Source organism: Acinonyx jubatus, chromosome B1, assembly GCF_027475565.1.
Source record: "Acinonyx jubatus isolate Ajub_Pintada_27869175 chromosome B1, VMU_Ajub_asm_v1.0, whole genome shotgun sequence".
Taxonomy (NCBI): Eukaryota; Metazoa; Chordata; class Mammalia; order Carnivora; family Felidae; genus Acinonyx; species Acinonyx jubatus.
This window is the reverse complement of record NC_069382.1, coordinates 41,651,535-41,672,518: the sequence shown is the minus strand read 5'-3', so window position 1 is coordinate 41,672,518 and position 20,984 is coordinate 41,651,535. Positions and strand designations below refer to the sequence as shown.

The 20,984-nt window shown below is 38.5% G+C and overlaps 1 protein-coding gene across 5 annotated transcripts in view; it reads right to left on the bottom strand.

Moving 5' to 3' along the window:
- Positions 1 to 20,984, bottom strand: part of LOC106978366 (A disintegrin and metallopeptidase domain 3-like) — a 117,070-nt gene that overhangs the window by 34,996 nt on the left and 61,090 nt on the right. For all 5 annotated transcript variants that reach the window (XM_053216551.1, XM_053216553.1, XM_053216550.1 and 2 more), the window contains one exon: positions 15,310 to 15,496. In XM_053216551.1, coding sequence (XP_053072526.1) covers positions 15,310 to 15,496 — 187 coding nt within the window. The remainder of the gene's footprint in view (positions 1 to 15,309; positions 15,497 to 20,984) is intronic.

The following is a 20,984-nucleotide window of genomic DNA, read 5'->3' as shown; positions in this document are numbered from 1 at the left end:
GACTACAGCTTTGTATTGTAGCTTGAAGTCCAAAATTGTGATGCCTCCAGTTTGGTTTTTTTTTTTTTTCAACATTACTTTGGCTATTCAGGGTCTTTTGTGGTTCCATACAAATTTTAGAATTGTTTTTTCTAGCTCTGTGAAAAATGCCGGTGGTATTTTGATAGGAATTGAATTGAATGTGTAGACTGCTTTGGGTATTAAATATATTTTAACAATATTTGTTCTTCCAATCCATGAGTATAGATTATTTTTTCATTTCTTTGCATCTTCTTCAATTTCTTTCATGGAGCACTTAGTTCTTTTACAGTCAGAGTAACTATTGATAGATATGAATTTAGTGTCATTTATTACCTGTAAAGTTGCTGTTCATGTAGATTGTTCATTTCTATTTTTGGTGATTTTGGTATTTCTTTCTCTTCCAAAGGGTCCCATTTAATATTTCTTTTGGAGCTGGTTTAGTGTTCACGAACTCCTTTAGTTTTTGCTTGTCTTGAAAACTCTTTATCTCTCCTTCTATTTTGAATGAGAGCCTTGCTGAATAAAGTATTCTTGGCTGCAATATTTCCCATTAAGCATGTTGAATAGGTCATGAAACTTTCTTCTGGCCTGCCAAGTTTCTGTGGACAGGTCTGCTGCTAACCTTATGTGTCTAACTTTGTAGTATAAGGACCTTTTGTCCCTAACTGTTTACAGAATTCTCTATCTTTGCAAGTTTCACTAAGGTATGTCTTGGTGCTGACTTGATTTTGTTGATTTTGAGGGGAGTTTGCTGTGCCTCTTGGACTTGAATGCCTGTTCCTTCCCCAGATTAGGAAAGTTCTCAGTATAATTTGTTCAAATAAACCTCCTTCCCCCTTTTCCCACTCTTCTGGGTTGCTATGATATGGATATTATTGCACTTTATGGAATAGCTGAGTTCCCTAAGCCTATATGTGTGATGTTTTCTTCCCTTCCTCTTTTCAGCTTCATTATTTTCCATAATTTTGTCTTCTATATAACCTATTCCTTCCTCTGCTTCTCCCCGTTGTGATTAACTCAAGTTGGTTTTGCATCCCACTTATAGCATTTTTATGGCAGCCTGACTAGTTTTTCAGCCTTTTATCTCTGAAGCAAGGATGTCTCTGGTGTCTTCTATGCTTTTTTCAAGACCAGCTAGTATTCTTAAGACTTTTGTTCTAAATTCTTGTCATATATATTGCTTGTATCTGTTTTGAGCAAATCCCTGGCTGTGATTTCTTCTCGATCTTTCTTTTGGGGAGTATTCCTCCATCTTGCCATTTTTGCCTAGGTTTCTGTCTTTTGCAAGTTATGAGAACTTGTTGTGTTTCCTGTTCCTGAGAGTAATGCTATATGAAGAGGTCATACACTGTCCATGGCCTGGAGCTTCAGGAAGTGTTTCTGGTGTATGCTGTGTGCAGTGTGTTGTGTTTTGGCTGGTCTTTCCCACAGGTCAGTCCTATGCAGAGTTCCTCCTTGCTTGCACTGGGGAGCGTTCGGACCTTTACCCAGGTGTGCTTTGATTTGTTTGGTAAAATAAGCCTAATTTTTTGTTTTAAGTTTTTTAACTTTATTCATTATTGAGAGACAGAGAAAGAACATGAGCAAAGAAGGGGCAGAGAAAGGGAGACACAGAATCCAAGGCAGGCTCCAGGCTCGGAGCCATCAGCACAGAGCCCGACGAGGGGCTTGAACCCACGAACTGCAAGATCATGACCTGAGCTGAAGTCGGTTGCTCAACTGACTGAGCCACCCAGGTGCCCCAAAATAAAACAAATTTTAAAAAAGCCTGATTCCCCCTTCCAAAAAAGAAAAAAAAAAAAGAGAGAGAGAGAGAGAAAAGAAAAAAGAGCCAAAAATAAAATGATAAAAAATAACTATAAACCTGATTCCAAAAAAAAAAAAAAGAGAGAGAAAGAACGAAAGAAAGGAAGAAAAGGAAATGAAAATAAACGAATGAACCAAAAACTATAAGACTGATTGCAAAAGAAAACAAAGAAAAAGAAAAGAAGCAAGCTTAGTCATATTTCCACCAAAACTGAATCTGATGCTTTGGAGCACTCTATGATCAGTAAGTAGTCTTGCTGCATAAGGGGTCCCTGTGTTGTTCCTCTAGGGGAGAGGCCTTGCTTTGGGTCACAGTCAGATCTGCCTTAGTAAAGATTCCCCTGCAGGGTGCAGGGTTCAGGATGCAGGGTTTGGTACAAGAGGTTCCAGCCTATACCGGGGGCACTGTGTTGCTCACTGAAGTCCAAGTGGGGAAGATGGTGTCGCCCTGCTTTCTTATCCCCAGACGGGAGCCCTCACAGAGAAGTGAACAATCCCCCTTCCTGTGTCCCAGGTTTCCATCAGATCCCTGCCCTCATACCTGGTGCCACAATTCTCCTGTGTTTTATCTCTGGCACACAGCTGGGATTCAAAACTCCAAATCTTAAAGGATCCGGAAGTGTGAACCCACTCCCCTCCTCCAGAGGAGAGCCTCACAGTGCTGCACTTGGCGCCTGTGCAGTTTCACCACCGCACAGGTACCTGGAATTTATGGTAAAGCACAGCAACAAGGTGCAACCAGTTTTCCTGCCCTCTGCATGCACCTCTGTCCCTTGCTGTTGAACGGCTGCTCAATGTACCCGCTATGTCTTTTGTCCTTGGAGATGCAATATACCCTCTTCCAAATGTACTCCAAGAAGGGGAACATTCTCTCCCAGTGTGACCCAGGGGATCCCCACACAGTGCTGTCCACATTCCACTCCCAGGCCTCTGCCCTCCTCCCCAGGAGCATCACTGCCTGCCCATCTCCACTCTGGTGAATGGCAGGGATTTCTAAAACCTCAGAATTTGAGCTCCACTGTTTGCAAAAACTTACAATAGTCAGTTCCTCTTGACTTCCCGGTCAATGGTTTTGGAGGAGTGTTTTTCTTGCATGAACCCAACATGCTGCTCTCTCTCCCCCTTTCTCCTTCACTGTCTTCTCTCTACAAAAAAGGCTCCCTCCCCTCTGTGGCACTGTGGCTTTTCTTTTCCCCAATTCATGTATCTGCCCCTTGTATTTGTCATGTCTCCCCCTCTAATTGTGCAAATTGTTCTCTTAATCCTCAGATTGATATCCTAGGTCTTCAATGATTTGGTATTGATCTAGCTATGTTCTAGGGTCCTCTTACTACTCTACCATCTTAACTCTTCCTGGGCTTACAAATAAATATTCAATGAACTGTAGTTTAAAAATGGAATCCCATGGGGCGCCCAGGTGGCTCAGCTGGTTAAGCGTCCAACTTCAGCTCAGGTCATGATCTCACAGTTTGTGAGTTCGAACCCCACATCGGACTCTGTGCTGACAGCTCAGAGCCTGGAGCCTGCTTCAGATTCTGTGTCTCCATTTCTCTCTGCTCTTCCCTTGCTCATGCTCCGTCCCTCCCTCTCCTTCAAAAATAAACATTAAAAAAAAACCACTTTTTAAAAATGGAATCCCATTATGGGACTGAATGTGAGACCTTTTTAAAATAGGTAACTGTGGTTTGCAATTGATAATTTAGAGAAATCAAAAGGACTTTTTAACTCCTAGTTTTCCCAACTTTATCAAATGTCTCTTCAGTACTTAATATCATAATTTTTTATCTCTTTATTAATTTTGATATATGTTGAAAAGTATTGAAATGCTTCTCTATTTCTGGAATAAACTCCAAAAGTATACTCTTTTTCATACGTTCACTGGGATTATTTGACAATTTTGATTTAAACATTTTGCAGTAATTTTCCAAAATATGAATCAGTCATTCAAAGTAATGCTAAGCTGGTTATTGGAGGAATCAAGAACTTCCATGGATTTAATTCTATGTCTATGTGCCTGTGAAGGGCACTGGAAATAGAGATTTTTAAAATGTACACAATAACATTCAGAAATATGAGATATTTACGCTTTAATTTAGAGACATCTAAATAAATGGAACAATATACCAGGTTCATGGTTTGAAAATCACATCATGAATATGGCTATGCCCCACAAATTCATGTATAGATTCAAAAAACCCCAATCAAAATTTCTGCAATGTTTTTTTTATTTTTTAGGAGGTGTGATAAAAATGGAAAATTTGATTCCAAATTTCACATAGAAATGCAAAAACCTAAAATCACCAAATCCATATTCAGAAAAAAGTATAAAATATGAAGACACAACTTACCTGATTTTGTGAATTAGGGTAAGAATAGCTGGTATTACTTTAAGGGGAGATATATGGATCGATGGAACACAAAGTAGGTGATGAACTGTTTTTCAATAAAGGTACCATGGTAATTACATGGGAAGAGAAGATCGTTTCCCAATAAATGGGGTTAGAGCAATTAGATACAGAGAGAGAAAAATATGCCCTAATACTTAACTTACAAAAATTACTCAAAATGGATCATAGGCATATACATAAAAGCTAAAATCAGTAAACTTCTACAACACTTATGAGAAAGCTTCACAACTTTGAGTCGGATAGGACACAAAATACAGAGCCAAGCCACATACTGGGGAGATAATCTGGCAAAATATTTGCATGCAGTTTATATTAAGAATTTTTATACATGATAAAAAAAACAAACATTAAAATATGTAAAATATGTGAACATTCAAAAGAGAGACATTTGAATGTCTCATAATCATATAAGACACAGTCCAATACAAATTAGTCATCAGGAAGATAAAATTAAAACTGCAATGAAATACCAGCACACCTCGAAATGACTAAAATATAAGAGACTAGAAGTAACAAAAGTTGGTAAGAATAAGGAACAACTGCCACTCTCATACATAGATGGTTGGAATGTAAAATACTGTAAGAACTTTAAAATGCAGTTTGATGCCTTTTTACACATTTAATAGTATAATTAACATGTGACCCAATAATTCTATTCTTAGAAATTTACCCAAGATATGTGAAAACTTATGTCTAAAAAAGACATGAATATTCTTTAGAAGCATTTTTCAGAATACTCAAAAACAAAAACAACCTAAAAGGTCATTAATAATTGCATGAATCGGGGTGCCTGGGTGGCTCAATCAGTTGAAAGTCTGACTCTTGGTTTTGGCTCGGTCACAATCTCATAGTTTATGCATTTAAGCCCTGCTTTGGACTCTGCACTGACAGTGCAGAGCCTGCTTGAGATCTTTCTCCCTCTCTCGTTGCCCCTCCCCCCACTCAAAATAAATTAAAAAAATTGCATGAATCCACAAACTATGTCATATTCATACAAAGAAATACTACTCCACAGTAAATACCAATGAACTACAGATACATTTAACCATGCAGTTGAATATCAAAATTATAGGCAAAAAATCCAGAATTAAAAAGGATCCATACTCTATTATTTCACTTATGTGAAGTTCAGTAGTGGGCAAAAATAATGTGAGAGAATTAGAAGTTTCAGATACTAATGGGATTGACTTAGACTCCTCCAAGTCAGTGGAGTTATGAGAGAACTGTCTGTGGTAATGTCAATGTCCTAATACTTCTTTTATCCACATCTAATTAAATATAACATAAGTAGAATTAAAAAAAAAAAAACTCAGTAAACCAGAAGGAAAACAATATAAGCAAATATAATGAGGACTACCTAGACACATCCTAAGTCCTTGTGCTGAAATGAAAGACAAAGTCACAATGCTTTTATGAATACAAAGACAGATGGGTTCTAAGGATCATCTGTCCAGGTTTGGAGCTGACTTGGTTGCTGAAGTCTTCATTGATAATGGGTACAAATGGTCTTTGACCACCATTGTTGAGATTCCTGATGAGTTCCATCAGTGGAGGTTGGTGGTCTTGTAATACCAAGGAAAGATTATTGTGGTTGTATTCACTCACCTACACTATATCAAGAAAATAAAACTACTTCTCTTCTTTTGGTGGCCATTACTATAGACAGAAAAATCCCTGGTGAGCAAGAACAGTTAGTCACTCTATAATTTACTGAGATATATTCTTACAATGTATTAGAGGGAAGAAATTAGAGATATATTTAGTCAAAAGCCTAATGAAATCCTAAAAACTAGGATCATTTGACTAACACTTTAGGGATCAATGCAGGTTTTTCCAGATTTGAAGGCTAGGAAGTCATTTGGTCACTTAAGAATCAACTTCATGCTCTAAGCACCACTGGTCAGTGACCACTCTAGTTAATGGTATGAAGATGGAGGGATACAATGTAAAGACTTCTTGTAGCTTACTGCAGTAGGTCCTGTTAAAAGATAAAATTGAGGCACATTAAAATTTTTAAGATAAATTCTTAGCAAAACTCCATTCAAACTGGGCAGCATTCAATCTAGCAAAAGAAAGATTTGAGGAGATTCCATTTGTATACAGAATGAAAGACTTTTATAGGCAGAAGGGAGTGGGAACAAGGTAATTATACTGGCAGAAAAGCATGTTTATTATTACAAAATTCCGTTCCTTTAGGGGATAGCAGGGGTCTATCAGGCAAATAACTTGTGCTGATAAGGTGATTCCTGATAGACTGATTGAGGATTCTATTTCTGTGAGAGCAAAGACAAAACTGTAATGAAGTCTTGGTGTGGTAGCATGGGGATTAGCCAAAGTGACTCCACTTTGGGTCTGTTGTCATGTTTTTTAATAGTCTGTATAGCTATAATAAAACAGTGGCCTACCCAAGATAAATTCCTATTTAGATGTCCTTGAAACCCAGTGGGGCAAGCCACCACTTCCTAGGTTTCCAATAAAGATTAAGAGTGCCCAGATGATGAAATAGGCAAGCAAATCAAATAATCAGTTCAGAGACAACTGAATTGCCTCTTCTGTCCCAGGAATAATCTCTAAAAAACTATTCAGTAACTGGGATATAAAGTACCCCAAGTAAACACTATGGCAAAAGATAGACAAAATTCCCTGCAAGCCAAGGGCAAAAAAATAAGACAACCAATAGTTCATGGCCATGTAGATCTGGATGTTAGGCCATAGAAAGTCTAATGAGAAATTTGATGGTCTGTTGTTGGGAGAGACACAGAGACAGCACAAGGGGCAGAGAGAGAGAGGGAGAGAGAATCTCAAGCAGGTTCCATGCTGTCAGTGCACAGCCTGATGTGGGTCTCAGTCTCATGAACCATGATATAATGACCTGAGTCAAAATCAAGAGTTGGATGATTAGCTGACTGAGCCTCTCAGGCACCCCCAAAATGTATTCTTAAAGGAGAAATTTGAAAAGGTAAGTGCACAACCAAGAGTTAGCTCCCAGTGGAACACACACTCAAGACAGGCAGTAGAGGCTTTAAATATGGTAATTTCCTTGAAGGGGACAGATGGAGAGGAAGTCCAAACTGACTATAAAAGAACTGTAACACGTAATTAAACGTCATATTTTTCTTTTATTCCCTCTGTGTCTATCCCCAACACACGAGGCTACTGAGACAAGAGGGTAGCAAATAAGAGTCAAGGAGTGGTAGACACTAACACGGTCCCCTTTTTGCTGCCATATTTCTTCACAGAATCAAGGTGATAATGAATAAAAATGATCATTGCCACGAGGTCAAAACTCCCAAGGTGATCCTGCTATGGTTCATGTATCAGCGGATGCGAGATGTTCTAAGATGGCAAATATATATAAGAAATAAACTGCTGAACTACCTAAAGATGAATGTAGCCAAATGGTTTGGTTTGCTATGGTAAGGATGGGAAAAGGGTAAAGTGGTGCTGCAGACACTAGTCATACTGATCACTTGGCCATGGAATAAGAGAACAACCCAAACAGGTAGAGAAGAAACATCTTAGTCTCAGAGGTCAAGGGTGGGAGGAGAGTCAATTAAACTCTTGGCTCTCACTCACAAGACACATGACCTGGCCTTGCCAATTCAGAATGCTTTGATGATCTTGTCCCAGACTATCACCAATTCCTTTAACCTAAAGGTTGGATACCCATTCTATTAGGAAACCATAAGCTGAGACTTGTTAACTGTAGAGGTAGACAGCTTCTGCCCAGATACACTTTTGAGCACTGATATGGTTCCTCTTAGCCAGCTACATTTTATTAACTCTGGATATCTGCATTTACTACCTAAGGGAAAACAAAACTTTCTTGTGTACTCTCCTCAGGCCCATAGCTACTACTCTGATTGCTAGATCTATCAATTCACTGACCTTCTTGAAGGTCAAGAGTTCTTGAAGGTCAAGACCTTCTTGAATCACAGAATCGGAAACAGGCTCCAGGCTCTGAGCCATCAGCCCAGAGCCCGACGCGGGGCTCGAACTCACGGACCGCGAGATCGTGACCTGGCTGAAGTCGGACGCTTAACCGACTGCGCCACCCAGGCGCCCCAAAGATTTTATTTTTAAGTAATCTCTGTACCCAATGTGGGGCTTGAACTCACAACCCTGTAATCAAGAGTCACATTCCACCAACTGAGCCAGCCAGGTGCCCTCTATTAGCTATTTCTTTAAATACTTCAGATATTCTAAGATTACCTCCTACATGTCCCTTCTGGCATTTATGTTTCTCTTACATTAATAATCCTGCCTTTCAGTTTCCTAAGAACTGGACCCCAACCTCACATTAGCAAAATGCTGCTGAGATTCCTACAAATGTCTTGGCAACAATGATTTCTTCCAAAATAGGCCAATGTATTGGATCCAGGCTTGCTAGTATAGCCAAATTATTTTTCTCTTCAGAAAACTGCAGGCTGCTTGGCAGCAAATGGTTAAACATATTCAAAGGTTTGCTTATCAAAAAAAAATACATAATTGGTTTACTTTTGTACTCATTTCCTATTTCTCCTATCAAAAAAATTTACGATGTTTAATGGCTTAAATAATACATGCCTTATTTTATAGTTCCGGAAGTCGAAAGTCCAAAAGGTGTCTTACCTGGACTAAAATTGAAATGTTGAAAGCTGTGCATTCCTTGGGAACTCTTGAGAAAATCCATTTTCCTACCTTTTACAGCTTCTAGAGGCCACCTGCATTCTTTGGTTAATGGAATCTTCATCTTCAAAATCACAGTACATCTCCAAATATCATTTTCACGTGTCCTCTGACTCTGACCTGCCCCCTGTCATTATTACATTGGACCTGCTCAGATAATATAGAATACCTAACACTCTCAAAGTCCCTAACTTGATCATATCTTCAAAGACCCTTTTACCATGTAAGGCAAAATTACAGGTGCATTGCATATATAAACAAACTGCCGAAAAAATTCCAAATATATTTTGAGGAATACACGTGAACATTTCCATGTGTCTGCTCTATATGTTACAAAGTGCAGTTGCTACAACTATTCTTTCTGGCTTATCCATAAAAGTAACATACCATCATTTCCATAGATCCTAATCATCACGGAGTTGACCCCTATTCAATATGGCAGGATACTAAGGGCAGGAATACCAGCAGAAAAGAATCACTGGGGAAATGATGGATTATGGTTATCAAGGGTGGCACTAGGGTAGAGCAGGCAAGCCACCTAGGACTACAAATTTTTAGAAGGCACACACTCTAAGGCCATGCAATTGCTGACTCCACATGTTTCGTGGAAGTGATGGTTCCAACTGGCTACCTTAGGAAACATTCTTCCCTAAGGAGGGGATTAGACCATGGAGAGGAGAGGTGGAAAGCTGGCAGCTTGAGGCTCCAAAGAGGACAGAGAAGTTTATCAGCGGTCTGAAAGCCGCTAACTCCCAAAACAAAGGGAGCATTCCAGATCTAAAGGTGCTAACCTGTGAAAAAGAGACAGGTGCAATTCAGGGATTTCTGGTTTCAGCTGTGACATGTAGAGTCTGGAAGTATCACTCCCACCTTAACTAAATTAAAAAAAAAAGCAGAACAAAGGCAATTGAATAGGGAATGATCTTTTGTAAATGTTGCTGGAGTAACTAAATGTGGATATGCAAAAAAAAAAGAATTTAGACATATAGACTTTTATCTTTTCTGCAAAAATCAACTCAAAATGGATCAGAGAAAAAAAAGTTAAGGAGAAGGGAAAGAGGATTGCATAAGTGAAGCACAGGGGAGTTTTTACGGTGGTGAAACTATTCTGTGTGATGCTATAATAGCGAATACAGGTCATTATAAATTTTATCAAAATCCTCAGAATTGTCTAACACAAAAAGTGAACCTTAATGTAGACTATTGAATTTAGTTAATTATAATGTATAAATACTGGCCGATCCACTATAAGAAATGTACAATAAGATGCTTATAATAGAAAAACTGTATGCTGGAATTGGGGTAGAGGGCGGGGTGGGTATATAGAACTCACTGTAGTATCTGTTGGATTTTGTTGTAAATCTATTACTATATTTTAAAAAATCGTAACTTATTTTTTAAATAGATTGAAACTATGTGCAGGTAAAACAAACATTCTGCAAATGTATGTTTGTGCTTATTAAAGACTGGAACTAACCTGGCTATTGGTTTTTTTATGCCTTTTATGTATTTTTGTTCTTGCATTGGTTTTTATCACTTGATAAATTTTTTCTTGGTTCTCAGATATGACACACATTCATAGTTTCTGTAACGATTGGATCAACTAAGAACGACCTATACTCCTAAAGTATTTCAAAGTTGTAAAATGTTGCACACAAGGGAAAAATAAAGAAGTACTGTCTGGGACTGGGGGAAGTCATGGATAATTAGAAGCTTGCATTATACTACTAAGATAAACAAGAAGTAAACACCATTGTTCCCAGAGTGAACAACAAATTAACCATAATTAAAATATTTTTCCATGAATGACCTTTGGCATATAGTAATGGGTATAACTAATACTTTTTATACTATTGTGGGACCAAATTCATTTTAATTTCATCACACAATGCTTAGAGATCACAGCTTTACTGCTCTGGGTTCCCACAGTGATGGGCCTTCTCTGGATTATATTAATTCTTGTAAAATGTGAAATACTATCAAGTATGTAGACATTCTGCCACAATCATAACATTTTTATGTGGCCTGCACTGAAAAATTATTTTGTGTGTGTGCTGCATGATATTTAATATTTAAACATATATGACTACAGATAGACTTTATCATCCAAATAATATTCTTTTTTTAAATTTTTTAACATTTATTTATTTTTAAGAGATAGAGCACAAGAGGGAGAGGGGTAGAAAGAGAGAGGGAAACACAGACACCGAGGCAGGCTCCAGGCTCTGAGCTGTCAGCACAGAGCCTGACATGGGGCTCGAGCCCACGAACTGTGAGATCATGACCTGAGCTGAAGTAGGCTTAACCGACTGAGCCACCCAGGCGCCCCCCAAATAATATTCTTGATATGCTAGTATATAAGTCACCAAAAAAAGCAGCTAAGTTTCGTTGGGGTAGGTGGAGTTCAGCAACAAGATCACTGAAGGCAATCCAGGATAATGGGGGGTAGGGGAGAAGAGCCTTTGAGCACTATGTCTGATTAGGACCCCATGCAATTGCAGGCATCTCAGACCAGTACACAGCTGATTTCATCCACTGGCCCTGAATTTCCTTTGATATTCACTGGCACATTGGAACCAAAGAATTTATCCCATAGTTATGTAAAGAAAATGTATGATTCTGATATTCCCATTAAAAGTTCTTTATGAAATAATCCAATGTAACAACAATACAATCTGATTGGGTGGGAAAATCCCCAAAAGTTCCACTATAAACAGACTGGCCCCTGACACTGGTAAACTCCACAAACAGGAGGTTGTTCACCCATAAGAAACAGATAGCACCAGCCCACCTACTGCTTCACCTGAACCACTTGATCACGGGCGTCTTGCCAACAAGACTCATCTCATGCCCAGAAAATGTAGTTTACTGGAGAAACAGTGTACCTCTGAGCCTTCTACCACATTGATGATAAATTGCTGATAGTTTACAGAAGTGAATGCTGATGAAATAACCAAAAACTGTATGAAAGATATGCACAGACCACTCAGGAATAAAACCCAAAGTCAGATACCCTCAATTCAAAGAAATATACATATAAATAGCTCAGGAAATAGCACATTCACCTACTGATGCATAGCCTAGAACAATGCAGGCACATGTGCAGCAGAAGACATGTGCCAAGAAAGACACAACTGCATGAATCTTAATAGTAAAAAATTGAAAGAAACTTACATTTTCATTGACATAGAACAAACTATAATATCAATAAAATACTAAAAGCAATGAAAACAATTGGACTAAGCTACATTCAAAAACAGATGACCTTTGCAAGTGTAATATTGAGTAAAAGGCCAAGTGACAAAATGATATAAGCCATATGGTTGCTGTGTAAAGGTAGAAAACAGTCAACCAAAGTATATTGTGTAAGGATGCAAAAATAGAAGTAAAACTGTGTTGAAGAGTAGTAAAGCAGTGAAATTGTAAATGATGATTGGAAGGAAGGGGCATCTGATTGGGAAGAGACATACAAAGAACTCCTTTGGCAGAGGTAAGATTTGTTTTGAACTGAATGCAAATTATTCAGGTGTGTGTTAAGTATCTGTTTGTTACACCCTTCATTCATATTTCATGTGTATTGTATATCACAATGAAATGGTGAGTATGACATAATTTTTTTTGATAAACAAAAGTGGGCAGTGAATTGTCCTATCAAGAGAACAGTCCTAAAGTATATTTTAAGGAATAGGATATAATTCAAAAGGACATTATTTCAGAAACAAACTTTCACATGCAAAAAAAACCTTAATAAATAAAAGGACTGGTAGGGGAAATAAAGCAACTGTTTTCTGAATACAATCTCTGGAATAATAAAGATGACAAATTAAATATTTTGTAAAAACGTCATGTAAGTTATTGGGTTGTTGTGAGAAGTGAGATGATTCATTTTCAGAAATACCAAATAAAAGCTGTGCTGACTAGTTAACAGTAGGTTTAACCTATTAGAAATATATATGAGCCCCCTCCCCTCCCCCGACACACACACACACACACACACACACACACACACACACACACACCATAATGGAGTCCCAAAACTTCAGACACCTCACTTCCTGGTTCTTCCATTCTCCATTTCGCTGGTTTATTTCTTTTCAGACTTTGCAATGAGCATGCACCAAAGAACAAAGGAGAGATGGAAAGTCTCTATCACCTCAGGGAATGTACATTTGTTCCAATCAGACTACTTTTTGCCTTACGTGGGCATAGGGACATCCAGGCAAGGCTGTAATCTCTGTAGTACTCAGCAAATGAGGAGCCAGGGGAGGGACATGCATGCTAGCAGATAAATTGTAACTGCTCTGAGTGTGCCTGTCCATCAGACACCCGCTCTTGCAAGAACATTGATTAAAGCCTCGCCTCACTGTGCTCCGAGTTTCCAGTGTCCCTCTTTTGACTGGGTCAGTGAGCTTTTTCTAACAGTTGTAAATCCTGTTATTTTGGGGTAATGTGGTCTAGATATGGTTAAACATTACATATATATGGTTAAAAATGCAAATATAATCACTGAAGGGAAATTGAAAATACATATCCACTGAATCACTAGAAGAAATAGTGGAAGAAAGAAAAACAAAACACATAGACCAAAAGAAATAAAAAAAATTCAACTGAAAAACAAATGTGGCAAAGTGAACACAGAAAACATAAACATTTTGAGACAAGTAAAGTTATAAATAATATGTAAGAAGTAATAATAGCTACATGTAGTGAGGTATCCTGGAGGAGATTCTGGGACAGAAAGATGCCATTAGGTAAAAACAAAGGAAATATGAACAAATTATGGACTTTAGTTAATTAAAAGAATACTCAAAAAGTAATAATCATGTTTAAGGGGATAATCTTATAAATCAAAGACAGAGTGAATAATAAATTAAAACCAAACATAGATATTGAACTTAATAGTACAGAAAAACTAAATGTAAATAGAAAATTATCAGGGAAATACCAATTAAAGAAAGTTATTATGTGTACAGATACAGATGTATGCCAGACCAGATAGACTTTAAAACCAAAAGAAACATGAGAGATAAACAGATTCAGTATTTATTTAAAGGCAAAATGTTAAATTTCTAGGAAGATATAAAAATTGTAAATATGTTTACACCATATAAAAAGCTACAAAATATATAAAGCATGAATTAAGTAAATTATAGTGAGAATTAGGCAAATCCAACTCTACAGTTGAAGGTACCAACATTATTTCTTAAGTACTGAGAATTCAGGCAAACAAAACCAATAAAAATGCAGATGTGAGTCATTCACTTAAAAATTATAATGCAATCAAGTATATAGAATTTTGTTCCAGTTAGTTTACATCTTCTCAACCAAATGTGAAATATTCAAAATTATCTCCATTTATAAGTATATGAAAGCAGTCACAACAAAATTCAATGATTACTTATCTTACCAAGCACAACTAAAAAAAAAAACAGCAAAAAGCTAAATAGAACAACACATCAAGACATTATTAATTAAATTCTGTGAAGTCAAAAGTTAAAACAAATGAAGATCTCACAAATGCAGGAACAGCAATTAGGAGATGAGGAGGTAAACAACAACACACATTTAATAACTTAGTGAACCAATGCAGTCACTTTGGAGGAATTCAGGAGAGATGATTGAGGTGATAATTATAGAACTGATGTTAACATTGTTTGTGATACAGAAAGGTAGATATTACCATTAATGGTTACACAATGAAGAAACTCTACCTCCTCTGTTTTTTTTTTTTAATTTTTTAATGTTTATTTATTTTTGAGAGAGAGACAGAGCGTGAGCAGGGGAGGTGCAGAGAGAGACAGAGACACAGAATCCAAAGCAGGCTCTAGGCTCTAGCTGTCAGCACAGAGTCCAATGCCGGGGTCGAAACCACCAACTGTGCGAATTTCATGACCTGAGCCAAATGGCAGTTTAACCAACTTAGCCATCCAGGCACCCTGAAAATCTACCTCTTTAATCCATGCTACACTTACCTGCTACTTAAACTCTTCAAATGCTTTAAATTCAAGATGAGTCAGTTATCACATGCCCCATATCTCCCTTAGATATCTGATAAATGGTGGAGCTTTTGAGAAAAAAAAAAATCTTTCTTTTTTATATCACATCTATAAGTCTACACAAGAAACACAAAGAAAAATCTTTATTTTAAAAAAATTAATGTTTATTTATTTTTGAGAGAGAGACAGACAGACAGCACGATCAGGGGAGGGGAAGAGGAAGACAGCAAGACACAGAATCCGAAGCAGGCTCCAGGCTCGGAGAGCTGCCAGCACAGAGCCCAACATGGCCCGAACCCACGAACCACAAAACCATGACCCAGAGCCACAGTTAGGTGCATAACCGACTGAGCCACCCAGGCTCCCCCAAAGAAAAATCTTTAGATAAGCAATTCATGTTTGTCACTAACCTGTGAACGACCACAATCACATTCCTCAGGCGGTTCCAAAATACCATTGCCACAGAGTGTATTTTTATCTTGGTAAGACACTTCTGAAACTATTTGATTCTGAAGACATTCAAATTCAGGCTGTGAAACCATACGGTTAAATTCATTCATGCTGCAACTGCTAAAAAACTTCACACCATGGGAACGTCTAAAAATAAATTATATTCTTCAGACAAATGGAATAAAGTCAGTTTTAAAGAAACCCTCTTCAACAGAGTACTATGAATTCTACATTTCACTTACTGGAGAGCCAAGGAGGGGAAAATACCATTTTCCTTAAGTTTTTATTTAAACACCAGTTACTTAACATACAGTGTCATATTGGTTTCATGTGCTCTTATTTTTAATACAAACCGTAAATAAAAGCAGTGAGTCCATTTTTATTATAATTCCATATAATAGACATCTACCACATAAAGGAAGTTAAAATGACATGAGTTCAAATATATTAAAACACTTTACAGTGCTTCACACACAAAAAGCTCTCTTTAAGAATATCTTATTTTTACTTTTATTGTCAACATAAGTCATAATTACTTATAAAAATGAAATGTACTAGGATATTTATGTAAACTGAAGGAATAAAAAATGGTTGATTATGCTAATGAAAAATCAAGGTTATTTATTCTTTGGTATCAAAATCAATCAATTAAAATATATCAACATTAAGTATATAAAATCTACAAGCCCTAGATTCTGTTTTATTTTATATTTGTATATTTCTAAGTGTACTATTTAATGGACTTTTCTTTAATTTTGTAATAATCTAAATCTTAGATAAATAATACAATACAGTTCAAAGAATAAATTTTGTTTCCTGAAAACAGTTAAGAATAATTGCCAAAAACAAGGTTAATAACTCTAAGTATTTTAATGTATAATTCTTGCATAGAAATGAATTCTCCTTAAGCAGACCCTTCAAAATCAGGAAATAGTGGTACATTACTATTACATAATCCTCAGATTCCATTCAAATTTCTCCTTCTTCACAATATTGGCACTTTATAGCAAAAGGATCCAGTTCAGAATCAACCATTGCATTTACTTCTCCATATCTACATTTGTTATCCACATTTGTTGTTGAATTTCATGACCTTGAAAGGGTTTATGATTTTAGGCTGATTATTTGCTAAAATGTCCCTCAATTTTAGTGCCTAGGTGGCTCAGTCAGTTAAGCATCTGCCTTGGACTCAGGTCATGATCTCATAGTTCGTGAGTTCAGGCCCCAGGTCAGGCTCTGTGCTGGAGAGCTCAGCCTGGAGCCTGCTTTGAATTCTGTGTCTTCCCCTCTTTGCTCCTCCCCTGCTCACACTCTCTCTCTCAAAAATAAGTAAATATTTTTTAAAAAATTTAAAAAAGGGGGGGTTCAGGAAGATGGCAGCGTAGGAGGATGCTGGGCTCACCACGCCTGCTGCTGATCACTTAGATTCCACCTACACCTGCCTAACTGACCCAGAAAACCACCAGAAGACTAGCAGAATGGAGTCTCCAGAGCCAAGCACAGGGAGAGGCCCACGGAAGAGGGTGGGAAGGGCAGCGAGGCAGTGCACACTCCATGGACTGGCGGGAGGGAGCCTGGGCGGAGGGGCAGCCTGCGGCCAAGCAGAGCCCCCAGTCTGGCTTGCAAAAGTGGAGGGGCTGGATGGAGTGTGTTCCGACAGCAAGCGTGACTTAGCATCTGGGAGGTCTTAAGTTAACAGCTCTGCTCGGAAAGCAGGAAGACTGGAGTACAAAGGGAGGGAGAGTTTCTGAGCCCCGGGACAACAGAGCTGTTTGGCAGGGAACAAAGGTGCTTGCCAGCGCCATCTCCCTCGCCCATCCCCCAGCCAAAATCCCAAAGGAACCCAGTTCCTGCCAGGGAACTTGCTTGCCCTGCACAAACACCCAACGCTGTGCTTCTGCGGAGCCAAACCTCCGGCAGCGGGTCTGACTCCCTCCCGCTGCCACAGGGCCCCTCCTGAAGTGGATCACCTAAGGAGAAGCGAACTAAGCCTGCCCCTCCCACCCCAGCTAATACGCCAGATCCCCAGCACCACAAGCCTGGCAGTGTGCAAATAGCCCAGATGGGCCACGCCACCCCACAGTGAATCCCGCCCCTAGGAGAGGGGAAGAGAAGGCACACACCAGTCTGACTGTGGCCCCAGCGGTGGGCTGGGGGCAGACATCAGGTCTGACTGCGGCCCCGCCCACCAACTCCAGTTATACACCACAGCACAGGGGAAGTGCCCTGCAGGTCCTCCATACCACTCCAGGGACTATCCAAAATGACCAAACAGAAGAATTCCCCTCAGAAAAATCTCCAGGAAATAACAGCTAATGAACTGATCAAAAAGGATTTAAATAATATAACAGAAAGTGAATTTAGAATAATAGTCATAAAATTAATCACTGGGCTTGAACACAGTATAGAGGACAGCAGAGAATCTCTTGCTACAGAGATCAAGGGACTAAGGAACAGTCAGGAGGAGCTGAAAAACGCTTTAAACGAAATGCAAAACAAAATGGAAAGGACGACGGCTCGGATTGAAGAGGCAGAGGAGAGAATAGGTGAACTAGAAGATAAAGTTACGGAAAAATAGGAAGCTGAGAGAAAGAGAGATAAAAAAATCCAGGAGTATGAGGGGAAAATTAGAGAACTAAGTGATACACTAAAAAGAAATAATATACGCATAATTGGTATCCCAGAGGAGGAAGAGAGAGGGAAAGGTGCTGAAGGTGTACTTGAAGAAATAATAGCTGAGAACTTCCCTGAACTGGGGAAGGAAAAAGGCATTGAAATCCAAGAGGCACAGAGAACTCCCTTCAGACGTAACTTGAATCGATCTTCTGCACGAACATATCATAGTGAAACTGGCAAAACATAAGGATAAAGAGAAAATTCTGAAGCGGCAAGGATAAACGTGCCCTATCATATAAACGGAGACCTATAAGACTCGTGACTGATCTCTCTTTTGAAACTTGGCAGGCCAGGGGTGCCTGGGTGGCGCAGTCGGTTAAGCGTCCGACTTCAGCCAAGTCACGATCTTGCAGTCCGTGAGTTCGAGCCCTGCGTCTGGGCTGATGGCTCAGAGCCTGGAGCCTGTTTCCAATTCTGTGTCTCCCTCTCTCTCTCTGCCCCTCCCCCGTTCATGCTCTGTCTCTCTCTGTCCCAAAAATAAATAAAAAACGTTGAAAAAAAAAAAAAAAAGAAAGAAACTTGGCAGGCCAGAATGGATTGGCACAAGATCTTCAATGTGCTGAAGAGAAAAAATATGCAGCCGAGAATCCTTTATCCAGCAAGTCTGTCACTTAGAATAGAAGGAGAGATAAAGGTCTTCCCAAACAAACAAAAACTGAAGGAATTCGTCACCACTAAACCAGCCCTACAAGAGATCCTAAGGGGGATCCTGTGAGACAAAGTACCAGAGACATCACTACAAGCATAAATCATACAGACATCACAATGACTCTAAACCCGTATCTTTCTATAATAACACTGAATGTAAATGGATTAAATGTACCAACCAAAAGACATAGGGTACCAGAATGGATAAAAAAAACAAGACCCATCTATTTGCTGTCTACAAGAGACTCATTTTAGATCTGAGGACACCTTTAGATTGAGAGTGAGGGGATGGAGAACTATTTATCATGCTACTGGAAGCCAAAAGAGAGCTGGAGTAGCCATACTTATATCAGACAAACTAGACTTTAAATTAAAGGTTGTAACAAGAGATGAAGAAAGGCATTATATAATAATTACAGGGTCTATCCATCAGGAAGAGCTAACAATTATAAATGTCTATGCGCCAAATACAGGAGCCCCCAAATATATAAAACAATTACTCACAAACATAAGCAACCTTATTGATAAGAATGTGGTAATTGCAGGGGACTTTAACACTCCACTCACAGAAATGCATAGATCTTCTAGACACATGGTCAGTAAAAAAACAAGGGCCCTGAATGATACATTGGATCAGATGGACTTGACAGATATATTTAGAACTCTGCATCCCAAAGCAACAGAATATACTTTCTTCTCGAGTGCACATGGAACATTCTCCAAGATAGATCATATACTGGGTCACAAAACAGCCCTTCATAAGTATACAAGAATTGAAATTATACCATGCATACTTTCAGACCACAATGCTATGAAGCTTGAAATCAACCACAGGAAAAAGTCTGGAAAACCTCCAAAACATGGATGTTAAAGAACACCCTACTAAAGAATGAGTGGGTCAACCAGGCACTTAGAGAAGAAATTTAAAAATATATGGAAACAAAAGAAAATGAAAATACAACAATCCAAATGCTTTGGGATGCAGCGAAGGCAGTCCTGAGAGGAAAATACATTGCAATCCAGGCCTATCTCCAGAAACAAGAAAAATCCCAAATACAAAATGTAACAGCATACCTAAAAGAAATAGAGGCAGAACAGCAAAGGCAGCCTAAACCCAGCAGAAGAAGAGAAATAATAAAGATCAGAGCAGAAATAAACAATATAGAATCTAAAAAAACTGTAGAGCAGATCAACGAAACCAAGAGTTGGTTTCTTGAAAAAATTAACAAAATTGACAAACCTCTAGCCAGGCTTCTCAAAAAGAAAAGGGAGATGACCCAAATAGATAAAATCATGAATGAAAATGGAATTATTACAACCAACCCTTCAGAGATACAAACAATTATCAGGGAATACTATGAAAAATTATATGCCAACAAATTGGACAACCTGGAAGAAATGGACAAATTCCTAAACACCCACACTCTTCCAAAACTCAATCAGGAGGAAATAGAAAGCTTGAACAGACCCATAACCAGAGAAGAAATTGAATCAGTTATCAAAAATCTCCCAACAAATAAGAGTCCAGGACAAGATGGCTTCCCAGGGGAGTTCTACCAGATGTTTAAAGCAGAGATAATACCTATCTTTCTCAAACTATTCCAAGAAATAGAAAGGGAAGGAAAACTTCAGACTCATTCTATGAAGCCAGTATTACTTTGATTCCTAAGCCAGACAGAGACCCAGTAAAAAAAGAGAACTACAGGCCAATATCCCTGATGAATATGGATGCAAAAATTCTCAATAAGATACTAGCAAATCGAATTCAATGGCATATAAAAAGAATTATTCACCATGATCAAGTGGGATTCATTCCTGGAATGCAGGGCTGGTTCAACATTTGCAAATCAATTAACGTGATACATCACATGAATAAAAGAAAAGATAAGAACCATATGATCCTGTCAATCGATGCAGAAAAGGCCTTTGACAAAATCCAGCACGCTTTCTTAATAAAAACCCTTGAGAAAGTCGGGATAGAAGGAACATACTCAAACATCATAAAAGCCATTTATGAAAAGCCCACAGTAACATCATCCTCAATGGGGAAAAACTGAGAACTTTTTCCCTGAGATCAGGAACACGACAGGATGCCCACTCTCACCGCTGTTGTTTAACATAGTGCTGGAAGTTCTAGCATCAGCAATCAGACAACAAAAGGAAATCAAAGGCATCAAAATTGGCAAAGATGAAGTCAAGCTTTTGCTTTTTGCAGATGACATGATATTATGCATGGAAAATCTGACTGACTCCACCAAAAGTCTGCTAGAACTGATACATGAATTCAGCAAAGTTGCAGGATACAAAATCA